Consider the following 15869-nt stretch of genomic DNA (forward strand, 5'->3'; position numbering starts at 1 on the left):
TCGATTATACGGTGGATACCAAGAAGGAATACAGAGTTCACACTGGTGATTAATATAGGTTGAAATAATTTGTCTACAATTGTTGTAAAATATATGAACTTTTAGTGTATACTGATTTGTTGAGTCTGTTAATGTAACAGGTCAGGCAGCTTTACAGGATGGTCGTGACACGGACAGCTACGACGACCCAATCATCTTAGGGTCTGAAGATGGAGATAGACTTAACCCCATCGCGTAACAGTGCCAGCTACGAACAACTACTTGTAATATATATTTCTGCGTTGTAGATTCCCCTTGGCCTCTTGCATGTTTTTGGTTGATGCTTTTGTTCATTTGGTATACTCACTGTATTAATTCATCTTTCGGTTTTTTAACAACTTGTTTTCATTAATTATAAAAATTTTCCATCTTTGAAGACCTTTTCTTTCATTTTCACTTAGTTTTTTTAGCATTTTGTTGCACTTTTACTATGTTATTTTTTCCTTAGTAGGGGAAATGAACTGTCACATTTGCATGGAATTGCACAAGTCTTGAAAACAATAACATGGTGTTGCACATAAGTCCCAAAGGAGAATGAAAAGAATTTCTGCCCAACTAACCCTATTGTCATCAGCATGTAATGCTATTTTTTTTCTATTAAGTAGAGAATGTCTATTAGATTAGTGTCGTAAGTAATTGAATTAGGTTAAAATAGTTCGGTCCCAGTGGCAGAGTGATTAAGACGTCTGACCGTCTGCTAGCACAAGCCCTCCGCCACTTGGTCGCAGGTTCAAGGCCTACGTGGGGCAATCGCCAGGTACTGACCGCAGGTCTGTGGTTGTCTCCGGTTCTCCGGCTTCTACTAGTGTTACGTTCTTCAGAATGAGCTAAAGAGAAATCCTTACCAGCCGAGACGGTAGAAAACAGATATTATTTTAACCAGAGTGACATACTCCCCCTCCAGGAAAGAACTCGTCGAAAGTTTTCCAGGGTTCATAGCGATTCTTGTGAAAGTATAGCTGAGTATATATTTGTTAATATTTCCAGGGTCCTTACATGGGCGCCAATCTAACAGAGGTCATTATTTTTTCATTGCCTCCACTAGGAATCGAACCCGGGATATCTGGTTTACTAGTCTTACACTCAACTGAATGAGCTAAAGATAAATTCTCCGTGGCCGAGTCAGTAGGAAGCGACTAGTTTTTTTTACCAGGGTGACATAAATACTTTCTCTTATTGACTGACGGTCCAAGTGTGAGCTGGAGGAGGGCTAAAAGTGCAACTTTCTTTGTTATGAATTCAAATTATAAAATTATTTTTTCTCTAACTATGAATATAAACGTACCTTTTTGTGTTTTTTTTGCAAAGGTTTGTCCAACCCATCCTAAGGTATATGTATATGTTGGTAGAAATAAGATTGTATCAAGAAATTTTCATTCAGATTTCATTAAAACTTTTAATGTATTTTTGCATATTTTTTCAAAGGTTTGTCCAACCCATCATAATGTGTTTGTTGGTGGAAATACGGTTGTATCAACATATTTTCAATCAGACTTAATACAATAACCTTTTTTCAATAATATTCTAACATATACATCACTTATCCTTATTTCAGCTTTCATTAACATTTTGTTTTCAGCCATTATGCTTCTATTAACACTTGTTTTCAGTTGCATGTCTTGTTTGCCTTGTGACCATTGTACAGCATTTTGACGTCCTCTTTACTCCAGGGGTTCCGCTCAGTTTTGCTCTCTGCACACCTGGAATATGTCATAGCAAAATAGAAGGCACATGGCCAGCTATTTGATTGGTATCAGGTTAAATTAACCCGACCAATGACTAGGCAGATTCCTGTCCTTTGAAGATTAAAAAGGAGCGACACCCGAATACAAAGCCGATCAATTTTACCGATATACGACAGCGAGATCCTTTTGATGCAGATCAAAAGATCAAACTAGTCTTCTTGTCTCATCCAAAACCTGGTGCTCACTGAGCCTTCAATGTTGCTATGACATATTCCAGGGTGCAGAGAGCGAAAGAGAGTGTAACCCCTTGAGTATCGAGGATGAGTATTTTGAATGCTTCCAATATTAATATTGTAGACTGTAGTGTTTGCTTCTAACACCATCTAACTTTTGTGGACGGGAAACATGTACAAGTATATAAATAACATCATTAACTGTATAATTTATGCTGCCTACATTTGATATTAATTTTTATTAAGGATCCCCGTACCACTGCTAAAAGCTGTAACTATGCATTTTTTTTCGGGCATGCCTATAGCTTTCATAAATCTTTTCTTAAAAGAAAACCATACTTCTTTGTGGAGCTTTAATGAAAATATAATAATGATGAAAGAAAAACAAAAAAATACGCTGTTTTAAGAGTAAAAAGGGCCAGGATTTAAACGCTGGACCTCTGATCTTGCTGTCGCTTAAAACAACTAAATAAGCTATCTAATCATCAATAGTACTGTGGCTCTTATTAAAAGCATAACTTCCCTATTTATGAAAATTTATCACAGAATTTTCTAGTGTCTTGGCTGCAGAGGAACAGGAATCCTTTAACCCTTTTAGACCCGGTGATGTAATGCATCACCGGGTCTGGGCCGAATGCTGCATTAATGCATCACGGAAGTGGAAATATTTTGAAACAATTTTGAGTTGATAAAATATGCAAATAAAATGATTTGTTTGTAATTATTTGTGCCGGAAATCATAATGGACATTGAAAAATTAATTCCCACAGATATTTGACTTTAAAAGCACATTACGTCCAGGTATTTGAATTTCTGCTCACACAAACTTCCGGTCGGACGGGAGCAAGTTAAACAATCATTCCTGCAATAATTTTCATAAAGAAAACATTTTGTAATGCTGGTTCCAGAGCTTTCTAATGTATGTTGCATTTTGAATTTTACATGTGATGGATATTGTTCACTGTATGTGCATGGGTTTACCAGAGGACGTGAAGTACTGATGAATCAGTTCTAAGAGCAGGATTCTGTTATTAAAACGTTAATACTATTACTAAATATTTTTCCCTGTTGGACTGTTAAACAAAATTAAAAAAAAATTGATGCTTTGTGATATTTTTATATGAACTCTGGTAATGCATTATTCCCTTACTTTTGATGTCCGAACAAAATTTCCTAATTTTTGATGACTCAGCAAGATAGTCTTAACTTTTAAAGACTTGAACAAGATGTTGTGCAACCTGGCTGTACAATGTTGAAATTTGTTGTATGCAATTCATTGTATTCTAACTGTTCTACCTGGGTAAATGTAGATTGCAGTCTTTTATGATCTTGAGCTCTATGTTACAACTTGGATGTGACCATGTGACCTTGTGACCTGTATTGTAATTTTGATGTGACTTTATTTTACAGCTATGAATAAGGCAAAAGCCACAAATGGAGGGATTACCTTGAAGTCTATAGGTGGTGAGGACGAGGAGTTTGATTTCACAGCTAACGGACCAACAGCGATTTGAGGGTGAACATAGTCATGTGACGCATCGTGACGATGTACAGAGATGGGTGAAAGAAACCTTGACTAGTGAGCCAATTTAAATAATCAACCATCGAGGGATCTTATGAACTTCCCTGTTGCTTGGAGACCATTTTGTCTGTGGACGTCGACGTATCAAGTGTTCATTGTCCGAGTTCTGATGTAGGTAGAGGGCCATTTTAGCTAAGGTGTTAGCCGCAAGCTATTGGTATTACTTCAGTTAATGAGCTCAAGATATTCAAAAATGTCGTTTTCACACAAACGCCGCTCTAGCGGTACCCATTGGTACTAAATTGAATCATATACCGGACCTACTGTCTTTATTATGCGTAACTTTGGACTCAAATGCACTTGAATGACTTGTTTAAAGTTGAAATAGAAGTCATTAAATATCATACGTGCTTTGACCATCATGAACTGAAGACCAGGAGTCTTTACCCCATATCACTAGAACTACGGCATTTCACCAGTTGCTAAACCACCAGAGGTGATCCTCTGTTGGTAACACCATGGTCGTCTGACGGCCAGCCATCACCTAGGCAAGGTTTATCTGACCACCCTTCCTGTGCATAAAGGACTGGGCAGGATTTCTTCCGTTCTTGTTTCTTTCTAGTCCTGTGTCGAAGTATTAGCTGTGATACACTGGTAGCACCAGGCCTTGAAACGTGAAAAACCTAAGACTAGAGTCAGAAAGGACTAGGGGCATTATGGGTCATTTTCAGCAGTTTTTGACAGCTAGCATACAGAAATGAAAGCCTCTGCATGTGACAAACAAGAATTCCTTTCTATGAATGAAAACTGGTATGACAATGTTTTATTATGTCAAATATTTGTTTGTTTGGTAAATGTGGAGGCTTTCAAACAATGAAGACTGTTTCGTAAAATTGTTTCAAAATGGCAAATTTGCAACAAAAATAAAGCACAATAGACAATATTTACACATTTTCTTACGAAAAATATGTGTTAATACCTCACTTTGTTATGCCATATTTCCTATACCAGTTGTCAAATGAATTTGAAATTCCAGATTGGCTTATAATTACTTTATTTATCCCAGATAACAAATATAACAACTAATTGTAAATCCCTGTTGAGGATAGAAATGAGCCTTAACGCCCCTAGTCCATTGAGTGTCTGGTTTTTCATTATATATTATTTTACCTATGTCGACATGCATGTATTTTAACCATGTATAATTTCAAAAAAAATTGCTCTCAAAAATACCAGTTTTATAATCAAATGAAATATTTTGACTTAAGATTCCGGGGCCTGGTCCTCCACTTTCTGTGATGAATCAGTGTGAGAGTTGAATTCATTTAGAAATGATGAGGCATTTTGTTTTTACTTCACATGGATTTTTTTTGATTTTTTTATCTAAACTACTTCATAATAACAATGTAATGATATCAGTTCTTGTTGGGGGGGGGGGGAAAGTATTTACATTCCAAAATTTAAAAAACAAAGAAAAAAAGGGATTGATGTATACCCTACATAGTAGATTTCGTCTTGTTGATTTCATGTATGTTTTAGCATGTACTGAATACCTGGAAATGTTTGCCACTGTTTAATTTTCACTTTTTTCCCCCCTCAGCAATGAGGCGAATTTATCATTACAGGGAACAGTAATAAGTTATATAATAAACATACCTGGTAGTAACCAAATGTGAAGGGCGAAATTAAACATTTGGCGAAAACAGATTTTATTTTATTTGTGTAGAGCGAAAAAATTTCAGAGCGGAAGTTTTCCGGTATACAGTATACGTTCGTTTAAAGATTTTCTCTCATAAAAACGTACTTTTGACAAATAGAATCTGTCACTTCATTGAAACTTAGATAGAGATATCCTGACCCGAGGGTAAGATTTTAAGTTAAGCACCAGATTTGGCAGAGTGCGAATTTTCAAAAATCTTATCATGAGGATTGCAATTGATCTGTCTGTACTGCAAAGGAGTGATAGATGATTTTTCTCCTATGTTTCTCATACAGAAATGAAAAAGGACAGAATTTATGACGTGACCCTGGTTTATGACGTGACCCTGGTATCACGTCATAAAGTGATTACACAATGATGACTTTCTGACACTTGCATTAGGTATCACAGGTGTCTAGGGGATCGAGTATGCTAAGAAATTTGCATAACATAGAATTGCACATTAGACACTAGCGCCACCATTTCCTTATATGGAGTCTGTTTCTCCTTATATTGAATCAGATTTTTAGAACAGTGAAGTGTGACCTGTCTTTCCCTAGGCAGGTTAAGACAGATTTATCTTCTCCCTAGCAAAAACAGTAATGCGCTTGTAAAGTTTGGGAGGAAGTAGTTAAGGTCTCATCTGAATAAAAACAGTTTTCCAGTCGGTGATTAGGCAGTCTTCTTGCATGTTCAATACATAAGCTGTCTTTAGTTGATGTAAAACATTTGGGTTCTCAAAAGTATAATCGTATATTGTAGCTTAGAATCAGATAAAAAAAGTGCTATATTTGTTAGATTTATCACTCTGCTGTAACAGAGATGGGAGACAGGGGTAGGTATAGATAGGTATTTATAATAATTAGTGGTGCTTCGCTTATACAAAAGAATTTAAGTATTTTTCATTTCTGGTTAGTTACAAAAATACTTATTGCAAAGTGCTTTATTATTGAGATTATCATTCTATGGTAATCTGAACAAAGTTTTCAACTGAATTTCAGAAAACCTGTACGTAGTTAGTCATATTTTTCATCCTCACATTTTGAGGTATTTATTACATGTGGATATTATGATCAACTAAAATGAGCACGTTTGTTCTAACCGTTCTAAAGGAAGACTTGAAGACTGTTCATTTGAAGAGTTTCAAGTCATTCTTATAGAGTATTCAAATATTTTAAGATACTGACGCATTATTGGACCCTGTTCTTTGTCATACATGAAATCGTCATAATCGCCTCTATAGTATAAACACATATTTGTATTTACATTTGTGCTGCAACCCAGTATATGAACATTACCAGCAGAAATGCATTTCATTTGAGTATGAAAGTAAAAACTCTCGTGACGTAACACATGGTTTACTTATGATGTCATAGATTAATCTTGTTCAATGAGAGACTTGTTGCTACGCTTCAGTTAAAATGGAGAATGCCCCTGCAACAAACACGCAAATGACAACATTTAATTATTGGCGGCAATTTTATTTAAATAGGGCTGTTCCGCCAATGTCGTTTAAAAGACGACGCATATACAAAACAAATTAAATTAATGAATTATTTCAGAACAAATAAATAGAATTTAACAATTGTTCTATAGTAAAAATGTAAATATATATTACATTAATACGCCAAGGGGTTGCTTATACCGAATATATACTGCATTAAGACCAGGGGGCCAACACATACTCTTTTGTTTAATGTAGCTGGATGGCTTATAATGAACAGAACAATGAAATCTAATTTCTACTGCACAACAATAGATTTAGGTGGGCTTATTGCGAATAAATAGGTTTACTAGTGACATGTTAACATCTTGTGATGGAGATTTTATAATGGAAGAAGATAAGAATTTGAGTTACAAAGTAACCAATTTAAAAGAGATCACCATGTCAAGGCTGAACTTACAGTGGGATCTCTAAATACATGGAGAACATGGTCGATACTCTTCAGCAGGATCCAAGCTACCATAAAAGTGGAAATCTCGCATCGTGACTTTTTATACTGAACAAGATGTGGAAATTTTCATATTGGCATTACATGTAGTTCAGAAATCAATATATTCTATATCATATTCTCATAATTTCATGCTAATTTATTCAACAGAAAAAATGGAAGAATTTCCACACTGAAAATTTCCACTATTACAGTATCTAGAAGTTTTTACCTCATGATCCATGCAACTAGCTTATAAATCAAACAGTTAACTTTTTTTAAAAACCTCAGATTTTGTGTTCTCTTAAATACGTTACAGCTGGTTATTTTTACCACGGAGCCACTTGTGACAAATAACACCTTTTTGCTATTGTCACACGATACCCTTTCACCCCTAGGTAACTTTAGTAGACTCTACCTTACTTTTATCTGGATGAGTCCATTGTGGCCCACAGTGGTGAAAGGGTTAACCAACCAATCCGAGAGCTGGAATTAGTATGAAAAAATAATAATTTAAGGGTGTTGTCAATGGAGATGTTATAATAGCTGTGATGTTTTCTAAAAGTGATGTATAAAATACAGCATTCCCTTTTTTCGGCATTTTTTTTATGGGAGCATGATCTAAGATAAGATCAGTCTTACTAGTCTGTGGTTGAAAATAGGATTTTCTGTTCCTGTCATCCGGTATCTTTTAGAGGGAAACGTAATGTAAAGAAAGTGTTAACCACAATGTGTTCTATCTTTTAAGGATCCCTGCACCACTGCACTGTGGTTTTAATATACACAGTTACCTCCCTTTAACTTCGTTTTGTATATAACTGTAAAGTTTAGCCAAGGTGCTTCAGTTTACCAGATAACTCAGTCGGTTTGAGCGATAGCATAACAACCTGGAGTCCTGGGTTCGAATCTTGGTCCAGTCCCTCTGAATTTTTACACCCAAGACTCTGCTGTTATTTATATTTTGTCAGAAATGATTTCCCTAAGCTAAAGGAATTTTTACACCCAAGACACTACTGTTTATATTTTGTCAGAAATGATTTACCTAAGCTATAGTCTTGCCTGAAAAGTCAGTTTCCAATGTGTAGTTACAGTTTTTTGGCAGTGGTATAGGGATCCTTTAGTGGTGTGTGTTATTGCTGAAAATGACCAGAATCCATATAAAAAATAGATGAATTTTTACTGGAAACACACGTGTTAAGACCATAAATCTTGCTCCGTAGTTGTTTCCTTGCTGGTTCACTAGTCTGGTTACACACTACGTTTAATGATAGTGATTTTAATACTTTTTCAAGGAAATTTATTCTTATTTTGATCAAATTAGTACTGTTCGTGTGTACCAGGAAACTTTTACTCTGTCAAACTTTCTCCCTTCATGTGTTATTTCTTTGAATTTATGTTGTGTACTTTTTATTCGCTGTCATGACAAACTCATTAAGGGAGGCCAAAAGGTGAAAGAGAATTTACTGGTAACAGCTTATAGTGCATTCTAAACCGGTGAAAGAGTTTGGTTCAGACAGTGTATAACAAGTATGGTAGACCAACAACAGTCCGGAGCTCATGGCAAGCCGGACGAATTACGTTGTCCCAAGGGTGTTCATGGGTGTCAACCTACAATGAGGGAGAAAGTGCTTGAAACATGGCTGAAATTGCTTTGCTCAATCTATATTTCCCGTTTTATGTATCAAAATAACTTCAAAAAGCTATCATTTGATTCAGACACACCTGTTATGATCATTACACACACCCTGCAGTAACTAGGAGATCATGTGACCACAGGATGTAGATTTTGAGTTTGTGTGAATTTGGACTTGAATGAGGGAGTTTTGAGGGAGATTGGTAAAATTTAGGTCAAAATGAGGGAGTCTCCCTCGTAATGAGGGAGGGTTGACAACTATGGGTGTTTTAATAATGATATAGGTCACAGTGACCTTAATTCAAACTGCAACCTTTATCTTCCTTAACTAAGATATTGTCTCTGTGTGATTTGTAATATTTGTTTTGATTTGTTTTTTCGTTTTTTTATAATGAGCGCATTTTACGAATGCATGGAAGAGGCACAAAAGTTGGTACTGAGAGAATGATGTGTTTTTATTGAAGGAGAAATAGATTTTGTGAATGAAGGTTTTTTTTTGAAATAGCACATACAAGGAAATATCAAATGGATTTCGAAAAGATCATAATTTATGATAGAGAAACTGAAAGTGAGACGTGGAAGACGAATACTCAACTGAGGAATTGCTAGTGGTATTTATTTGGTTTGTAAGTGAATTCAAATGTAAAATAGTGCAAATAGATGAGAGAGAGAGAGAATAAAGAATAAAGGATGAAAAGGAAAGAAAATATGGACGTACATGTTATGCGTATACGGTTATGAGATTATTTTATATGCGGTTGCTATTTCCAACCTATTTTAACGACAGTGGACCGTGACTTCCTGTTTTATATGACTTTTCAACAATTCTCAGAGGTCAGGTGTGATATAAATATTACGGTGGCAGCTTCTTTTATAATCGATGACCTTTGACCTCTGAATATGTTTAAAGTACCTGTTTTCTGTCCCCGAAATGTTCTTATTACAATAGAGAACCTGTGTAATTTGTACCCTGTGTAAAACAGACTTTTAGCTACGTCCCACTGTACACATTTCTATTTATAACTTATGAAACTGCGTTATCTGATCATTGTCAGTGAAACGTTTGAATCAAATTACAGTTTTCAATACACTACATGATATGGAATAACAAGAATGACTGCAGAACCTTCCAAAGTTCTCAAAATGGCCATATTAGAATTTAAAAAATTAAATGGGTAGGTTAATTGACTGGATATTTGGACCAGAAAAAGGAAAGAGGTCACTTGCAATGTGTGTGGGTTTACTAGGTAGAAAATGGTTTATTGCATTTTATTTATGTAGATACTTGTTTTAATGAGTTAGGTAAGACTGTTTTTGGTATGTTAAAAAAATTGTGCATACATTGGGCTGAAAATGTATTAACAATGTGTTGATATGCATACTATTTTTGTTAAAGAATAATACCATGTTATTACAGAGAAAAGCCTCCTACTGTTTGAAAGTGTTAATTCTAATATACAAAACCAGTATAAATGTGTTGTGTACATTATTTATGAACTATCATTTTATGAAAATAAAAACAGAAGTTAAAGATTTTTTTTTCTGATTTTGCCATTAATTTCTGAATTCCTTTGCAATCTGTTTTGTTGTCAGGCTAGTGGAATCTCGACCTCCAGAACAACTCTCAGACCTTCCTCTGCTAGGTATGCCCCTAACTTTTTAAAAATATAAGATACCCCTGACAATGGACATGTGCCAAATACAGTACCTTTTCTAGGTAACCATTAATAAACATGTTGTCTGTGGTAACCATTGATAAAAATGTTGTCTTTGGTAACCATTGATACAAATTATGTCTATGGTGACCATTGATAAACATGTTGTCTATGATAACCATTGATAAAAATGTTGTCTATGGTAACCATTGATAAAAATGTTGTCTATGGTAACCATTGATAAAAATGTTGTCTATGGTAACCATACATAAACATGTTGTCTATGGTGACCATTGATAAAAATGTTGTCTGTGGTAACCATTGATACAAATGCTGAATGTCGTAACCATTGATAATTTTTTTGTCTATGGTGACCATTGATAAAAATGTTGTCAATGGTAACCATTGATGAAAATGTTGTCTATGGTGACCATACATAAACATGTTGTATATGGTAACCATTGATAAAAATGTTGTCTGTCGTAACCATTGGTAAAAATGTTGTCTATGGTGACCATTGATAAACATGTTGTCTATGATAACCATTGATAAAAATGTTGTATATGGTAATTATTGATACAAATGTTGTCTGTGGTAACCATTGATACAAATTTTGTCTTTGGTAACCATTGATAAAAATGTTGTGTATGGTGACCATTGATAACATGTTGGCTATGATAACCATTGATGAAAATGTTGTCTGTGGTAACCATTGATAAAAATGTTGTCTATGGTAACCATTGATAAACATATTGTCTATGGTAACCATTGATAATAATGTTGTCTATGGTAACCATACATAAACATGTTGTCTATGGTAACCATTGATAAAAATGTTGTCTGTCGTAACCATTGATAAAAATGTTGTCTATGGTGGCCATTGATAAACATGTTGTCTATGATAACCATTGATAAAAATGTTGTCTATGGTAATTATTGATAAAAATGTTGTCTATTGTAACCATTGATAAACATGTTGTCTATGGTAACCATTGATACAAATGTTGTCTGTGGTAACCATTGATAAAAATGTTGTGTATGGTGACCATTGATAACATGTTGTTTATGATAACCATTGATAAAAATGTTGTCAATGGTAACCATTGATGAAAATGTTGTCTATGGTAACCATTGATTAAAAATGTTGTCTGTGGTAACCATTGATAAAAATATTGTCTGTGGTAACCATTGATAAAAATGTTGTCTATGGTAACCATTGATACAAATTTTGTCTGTGGTAACCATTGATAAAAATGTTGTGGATGGTGATCATTGATAACATGTTGTCTATGATAACCATTGATGAAAATGTTGTCTATGGTGACCATTGATATACATGCTGTCTATGGTGACCATCGATAAACATGTTGTCTATGGTAACCATTGATAAAATGTTGTCTATTGTAACCATTGATAAAAATGTTGTCTATGGTAACCATACACAAACATGTTGTCTATGGTGACCATTGATAAAAATGTTGTCTGTGGTAACCATTGATACAAATGCTGTCTGTCGTAACCATTGATAAAAATGTTGTGTTGTGACCATTGATAAAAATGTTGTCTATGGTAATTATTGAAAAACATGTTGTCTATGGTAACCATTGATAAAAATGTTGTCTGTGGTAACCATTGATAAACATGTTGTCTTTTGTGACCATTGATAAAAATGTTACCGATGGTGACCATTGATAAAAATATTATCTATGGTAACCATTGATAAAAATGTTGTCTGTGGTAACCATTGATAAAAATGTTGTCTATGGTAACCATTGATAAGAAGTCTTTGGTAGCCATTCATACACATATTGTTACCATGGAATGTAATCAATGATACATTTGAGCTAAGAGTATTGGCCCATTGATATTTCAATGGTAACCATTGATACTTTTTTGTTACCATTGTCAAACAGCTATATCGTTGGTGACAAATGAGGACGGATAAATATATTGTCCAATTTGCAAATCAGTTTTATCTTTCATTTTAGAAGGTGCAGGTACTTTACATTTTGAATTTCACAGTCGTGTTTAATTTTTATCTGAGCATTATCTAAAATACTTTACACTTTACCCCTTTCGGTAATTACATATGTATGCGTTACATAAACTGCAGATTGTGCCAGAGTGAGTATGGATTGTCCTGATAATGCAAACAAGTATAAACAACTTATTTATATGTATACATGTTCTATGGATGAAATATGTAATTATTTATTATATATTCCAACTGTCACTTTTAACTACCATCAAACATTCAACAGTCATTTCTGAGTGTTAAAACTGTACATTTTGTATGTGTACTGTGATTATATTATACCATTCAACATAAATCAATGTATTGAATCTGTTTTTATTTGTTGGTCTTTATTTCATACTCTAATGTAAATAACAGACGGACGTTATGCATGTTACCACAGGGACATGTGGATTAGTTACAGCTATATTTGGACCTAAATGAAGGTGTTCAGAGTAATTTTACACGTTTTGGTGGTGGTGGTGGTGGTGGTAGATCAATTTTCGGTAAAAATGCCACAGGTCCAAATATAGCTGTAACGAATTATCAGGTCCTTGGGCATGTAACTTCGCTTCCACTGATGTCACAAGTCAAATCAGGGGCCATAACTCTCTTAAGATCTATGATCGGTTTACAACCTATGGCATCCTATGAACGGCTTAGGTCATAAGGACGTGCCTCCGTGTGCGTGATGTATGCGTGCGCTGGAAGTGGTACAATTTCTTATGTTGGTGTATTTGCCTCCTTGCGATAGCGCGAATCACCTGACTGAAATACCACGCCATGCAATGACACCATCACCGCAATCGGGAGGGAACCTTCGGCACTTTCATTACGGAAAGTGCCGACGGTTCCCGATTGCCCGTCTCAGTAGTCTACTCGGTTACATTATACGGAAAACGGGTAAAGCAGTTGTTACTCCCTTTTTAAGAACTTTCGTATGTCCCGGAATGGAGCAGATAGGGGGTCGCAAACCCTATGAATACTCCATATCCCGTGTGTGTTGTTGGCTGAACATTGACGTACTATTTGTGTCACAAATGGAAAGTGTGCCACGAACAACTCCAGGTTCCGTACTCATAAGGCCAAGGTAAACGTAATAGCCAATGGTCAAATGTCACCTACCTGTAATTTGCTATAAAGCTGTTGTTAAGAACACCTGAGCCACAGTACATCTATGTTGGCCTTAGTACTGAACGTTCAACCAAGTGAGGAAGGCAATTGGTTCTGTCCCCCAGTCAGGACATACCTACGTCCTTAAAAATGGTAGTTAATTGATATTCCCTGCTTGACATTTAACATTCAGGGAAATATAATGGCAACAGCTGATTTACCCGGTGGCAGTATACCGAAGGCACCCAGCACAGCATTCTGCCCGGTCACATTATACTGACAACGGGTGAACCAGTTGTTGTCATTACCCTTAATGCTGAACGTGAAGGAGGGAACAACAACTTCCAATTTTAAGGACTATGGTATGTCCAAGCCTGGGGTCAGAACCCATTGCCTTCCTCCCTGGGGCGAACGTTCAACATCAAGCGAGGTATTGTCAAGAAGGCGCGAGGAAACGAAAGGTTATTGGAAGTAGATAAATATAAAAATCCTAAATATTGCAATGGGTGCAGCAGATTTATTTTGGTCGCTAAGAAGAAGGCACAAAAGCAAATCCCCAATTCATTAGGGGGTTTCCACCTTAGTCGCCTCTTACGATCATGCAGTGGGTAACAACAGGTGTATCCTTTTCTCGATCCCCGACCTGCAGGGGTGTGTAAACAAACAAAAGAAAAACAAACACAAACCACCTTAGCCAAAGGCTCAAGCGACTATTAAGATGTCTTCATCTGATGTCATTCGCCCAGCGAAAATATTTGCACATTTTGAACATAAACTTAATTTCTACTTAAGAAATATTGAAGAAACTTTATGGAAATATTCAGCACGAGGTCCTGACCAACTGTGGTGTTTTGAAGGTCATTCAGATGTCCGAAATGGCCACCACGACAGCTATTTTTTTCTACAGACAGATACAAGCAACAAAAGTTCTAACTTCCCAGACAGTTATCGGTTGGAATGGTTAGATCTACCAATTTCTACTTTTCGGCCAATACTGTGCATACGTTTCGCTCAATATTTTAGTAAACACATGTCAAAAATCTAGTTTTAATCATCAAAACGTACTCTTTTATTTAGTTTTACTTAATCTCAAACCACAAAATGAACTTCCCTTTAGTTGAAAGTAGATAACACCAAAATATTGCTATGTAAATAGAAACAGCTTACAAGGATTTTTTAATCAGATCCAGAAAAGTCTTCGATTCTTCCGTATGCTTATCTTAAAACGTTTCCTGCTTGTCCCGTGTTACTTTCCATAAACGTTCATGTGTCCTTAATGCATCATGCCGGTCCTATGCAAAGTGCATATCAGGATTATACGTTAATCAATTTCATTCTGTGACTCATAATATATAGGTAAGTATTGTGAATTTATCATATGACCGTTTCCATATCCTACCACAAACTCTCAGTATCAACCCCGATAGCAAGGGGTCGGATACCCGAGGGCTGATATGGATCGAGGGATGATGAAGGATAAGGTGTGGAAATAGTCAGATTATAACCTCTGTTTATCACCACTAAACGTTTTGTGAAAAAATGTTAGCACAACATCAAAATTTCACAGTATTAGCACGAATCAAGTGTTAGTGAAGCGTATGTGGATTTTAAATGAGATGAATCAAAGGTAAAACGGATGTGGTAAGTGCGGGGCAGATATATGGCGCGTGCCGAGCAGGATATGGATCGGCCCAGCATAGGGCCTTTGCATAACTATAGCATCATCTCGCATACAAAACACCCCTATATCGGACATATTTACATTATACAAGTAAATATACACACACGTACATATATGAGTGCAAGCACACTCCAACTCAATCATGTCCTCAATATCGTCCACAATAAATGCCCTTCCTTTTCCAAAGAAACTTTCTCAAGTAAGGTTAGTTTGTATTATACAAGATTGAGTCTGATTTTTTTTAGAACCACAAGTGTTAAAAGGGCAAAACTCCTCAACTTTCTTTCTTGTAGTGCATCACAAGACTGAAATAATCTTCCTGATAACATAAGCAAGCACATCAAAATTATAAACAACTTAAAAAATCAAGTTAAAAAACACTATCTAAAGGTGATGAAAAAAAAGAGTTAGAAAACGAATTTGTGTATTTCTGATGATGGCTACTACATCGCCTTATTTTCTTATACCAATTAATTTATATATCGTATATAAGATATCTCGTATTGTATATGACCTATCTTATATATTATATAAGATTATTATATAAGATATCTCATACATATACAATAAAGATCTCTTAATCATATATATGAAATATCTTACATAATTTGATGAAATACAGGATCTGCATTGCTCCTTGATCAATAAATGATAATAAAAAGAC

The 15869-nt window shown here is 35.4% G+C and overlaps 1 protein-coding gene across 3 annotated transcripts in view; it reads left to right on the forward strand.

Annotated features, from left to right (window-relative positions):
• The window catches only part of LOC110453311 (protein spinster homolog 1-like), a 31581-nt gene extending 27367 nt beyond the window's left edge, over positions 1–4214 (forward strand). For 2 of the 3 annotated variants that reach the window (XM_021502201.1, XM_021502204.1), the window contains one exon: positions 3368–4214. In XM_021502201.1, coding sequence (XP_021357876.1) covers positions 3368–3471 — 104 coding nt within the window. In that variant the 3' untranslated portion in view covers positions 3472–4214. Of the gene's footprint in view, positions 1–140; positions 264–3367 lie in introns of all 3 variants that reach the window. The other variant, XM_021502203.1, reaches the window with a different exon arrangement.
• Positions 4215–15869: the final 11655 nt, after the last annotated feature.

Source organism: Mizuhopecten yessoensis, unplaced genomic scaffold (assembly GCF_002113885.1).
Source record: "Mizuhopecten yessoensis strain PY_sf001 unplaced genomic scaffold, ASM211388v2 scaffold7269, whole genome shotgun sequence".
NCBI lineage: Eukaryota > Metazoa > Mollusca > Bivalvia > Pectinida > Pectinidae > Mizuhopecten > Mizuhopecten yessoensis.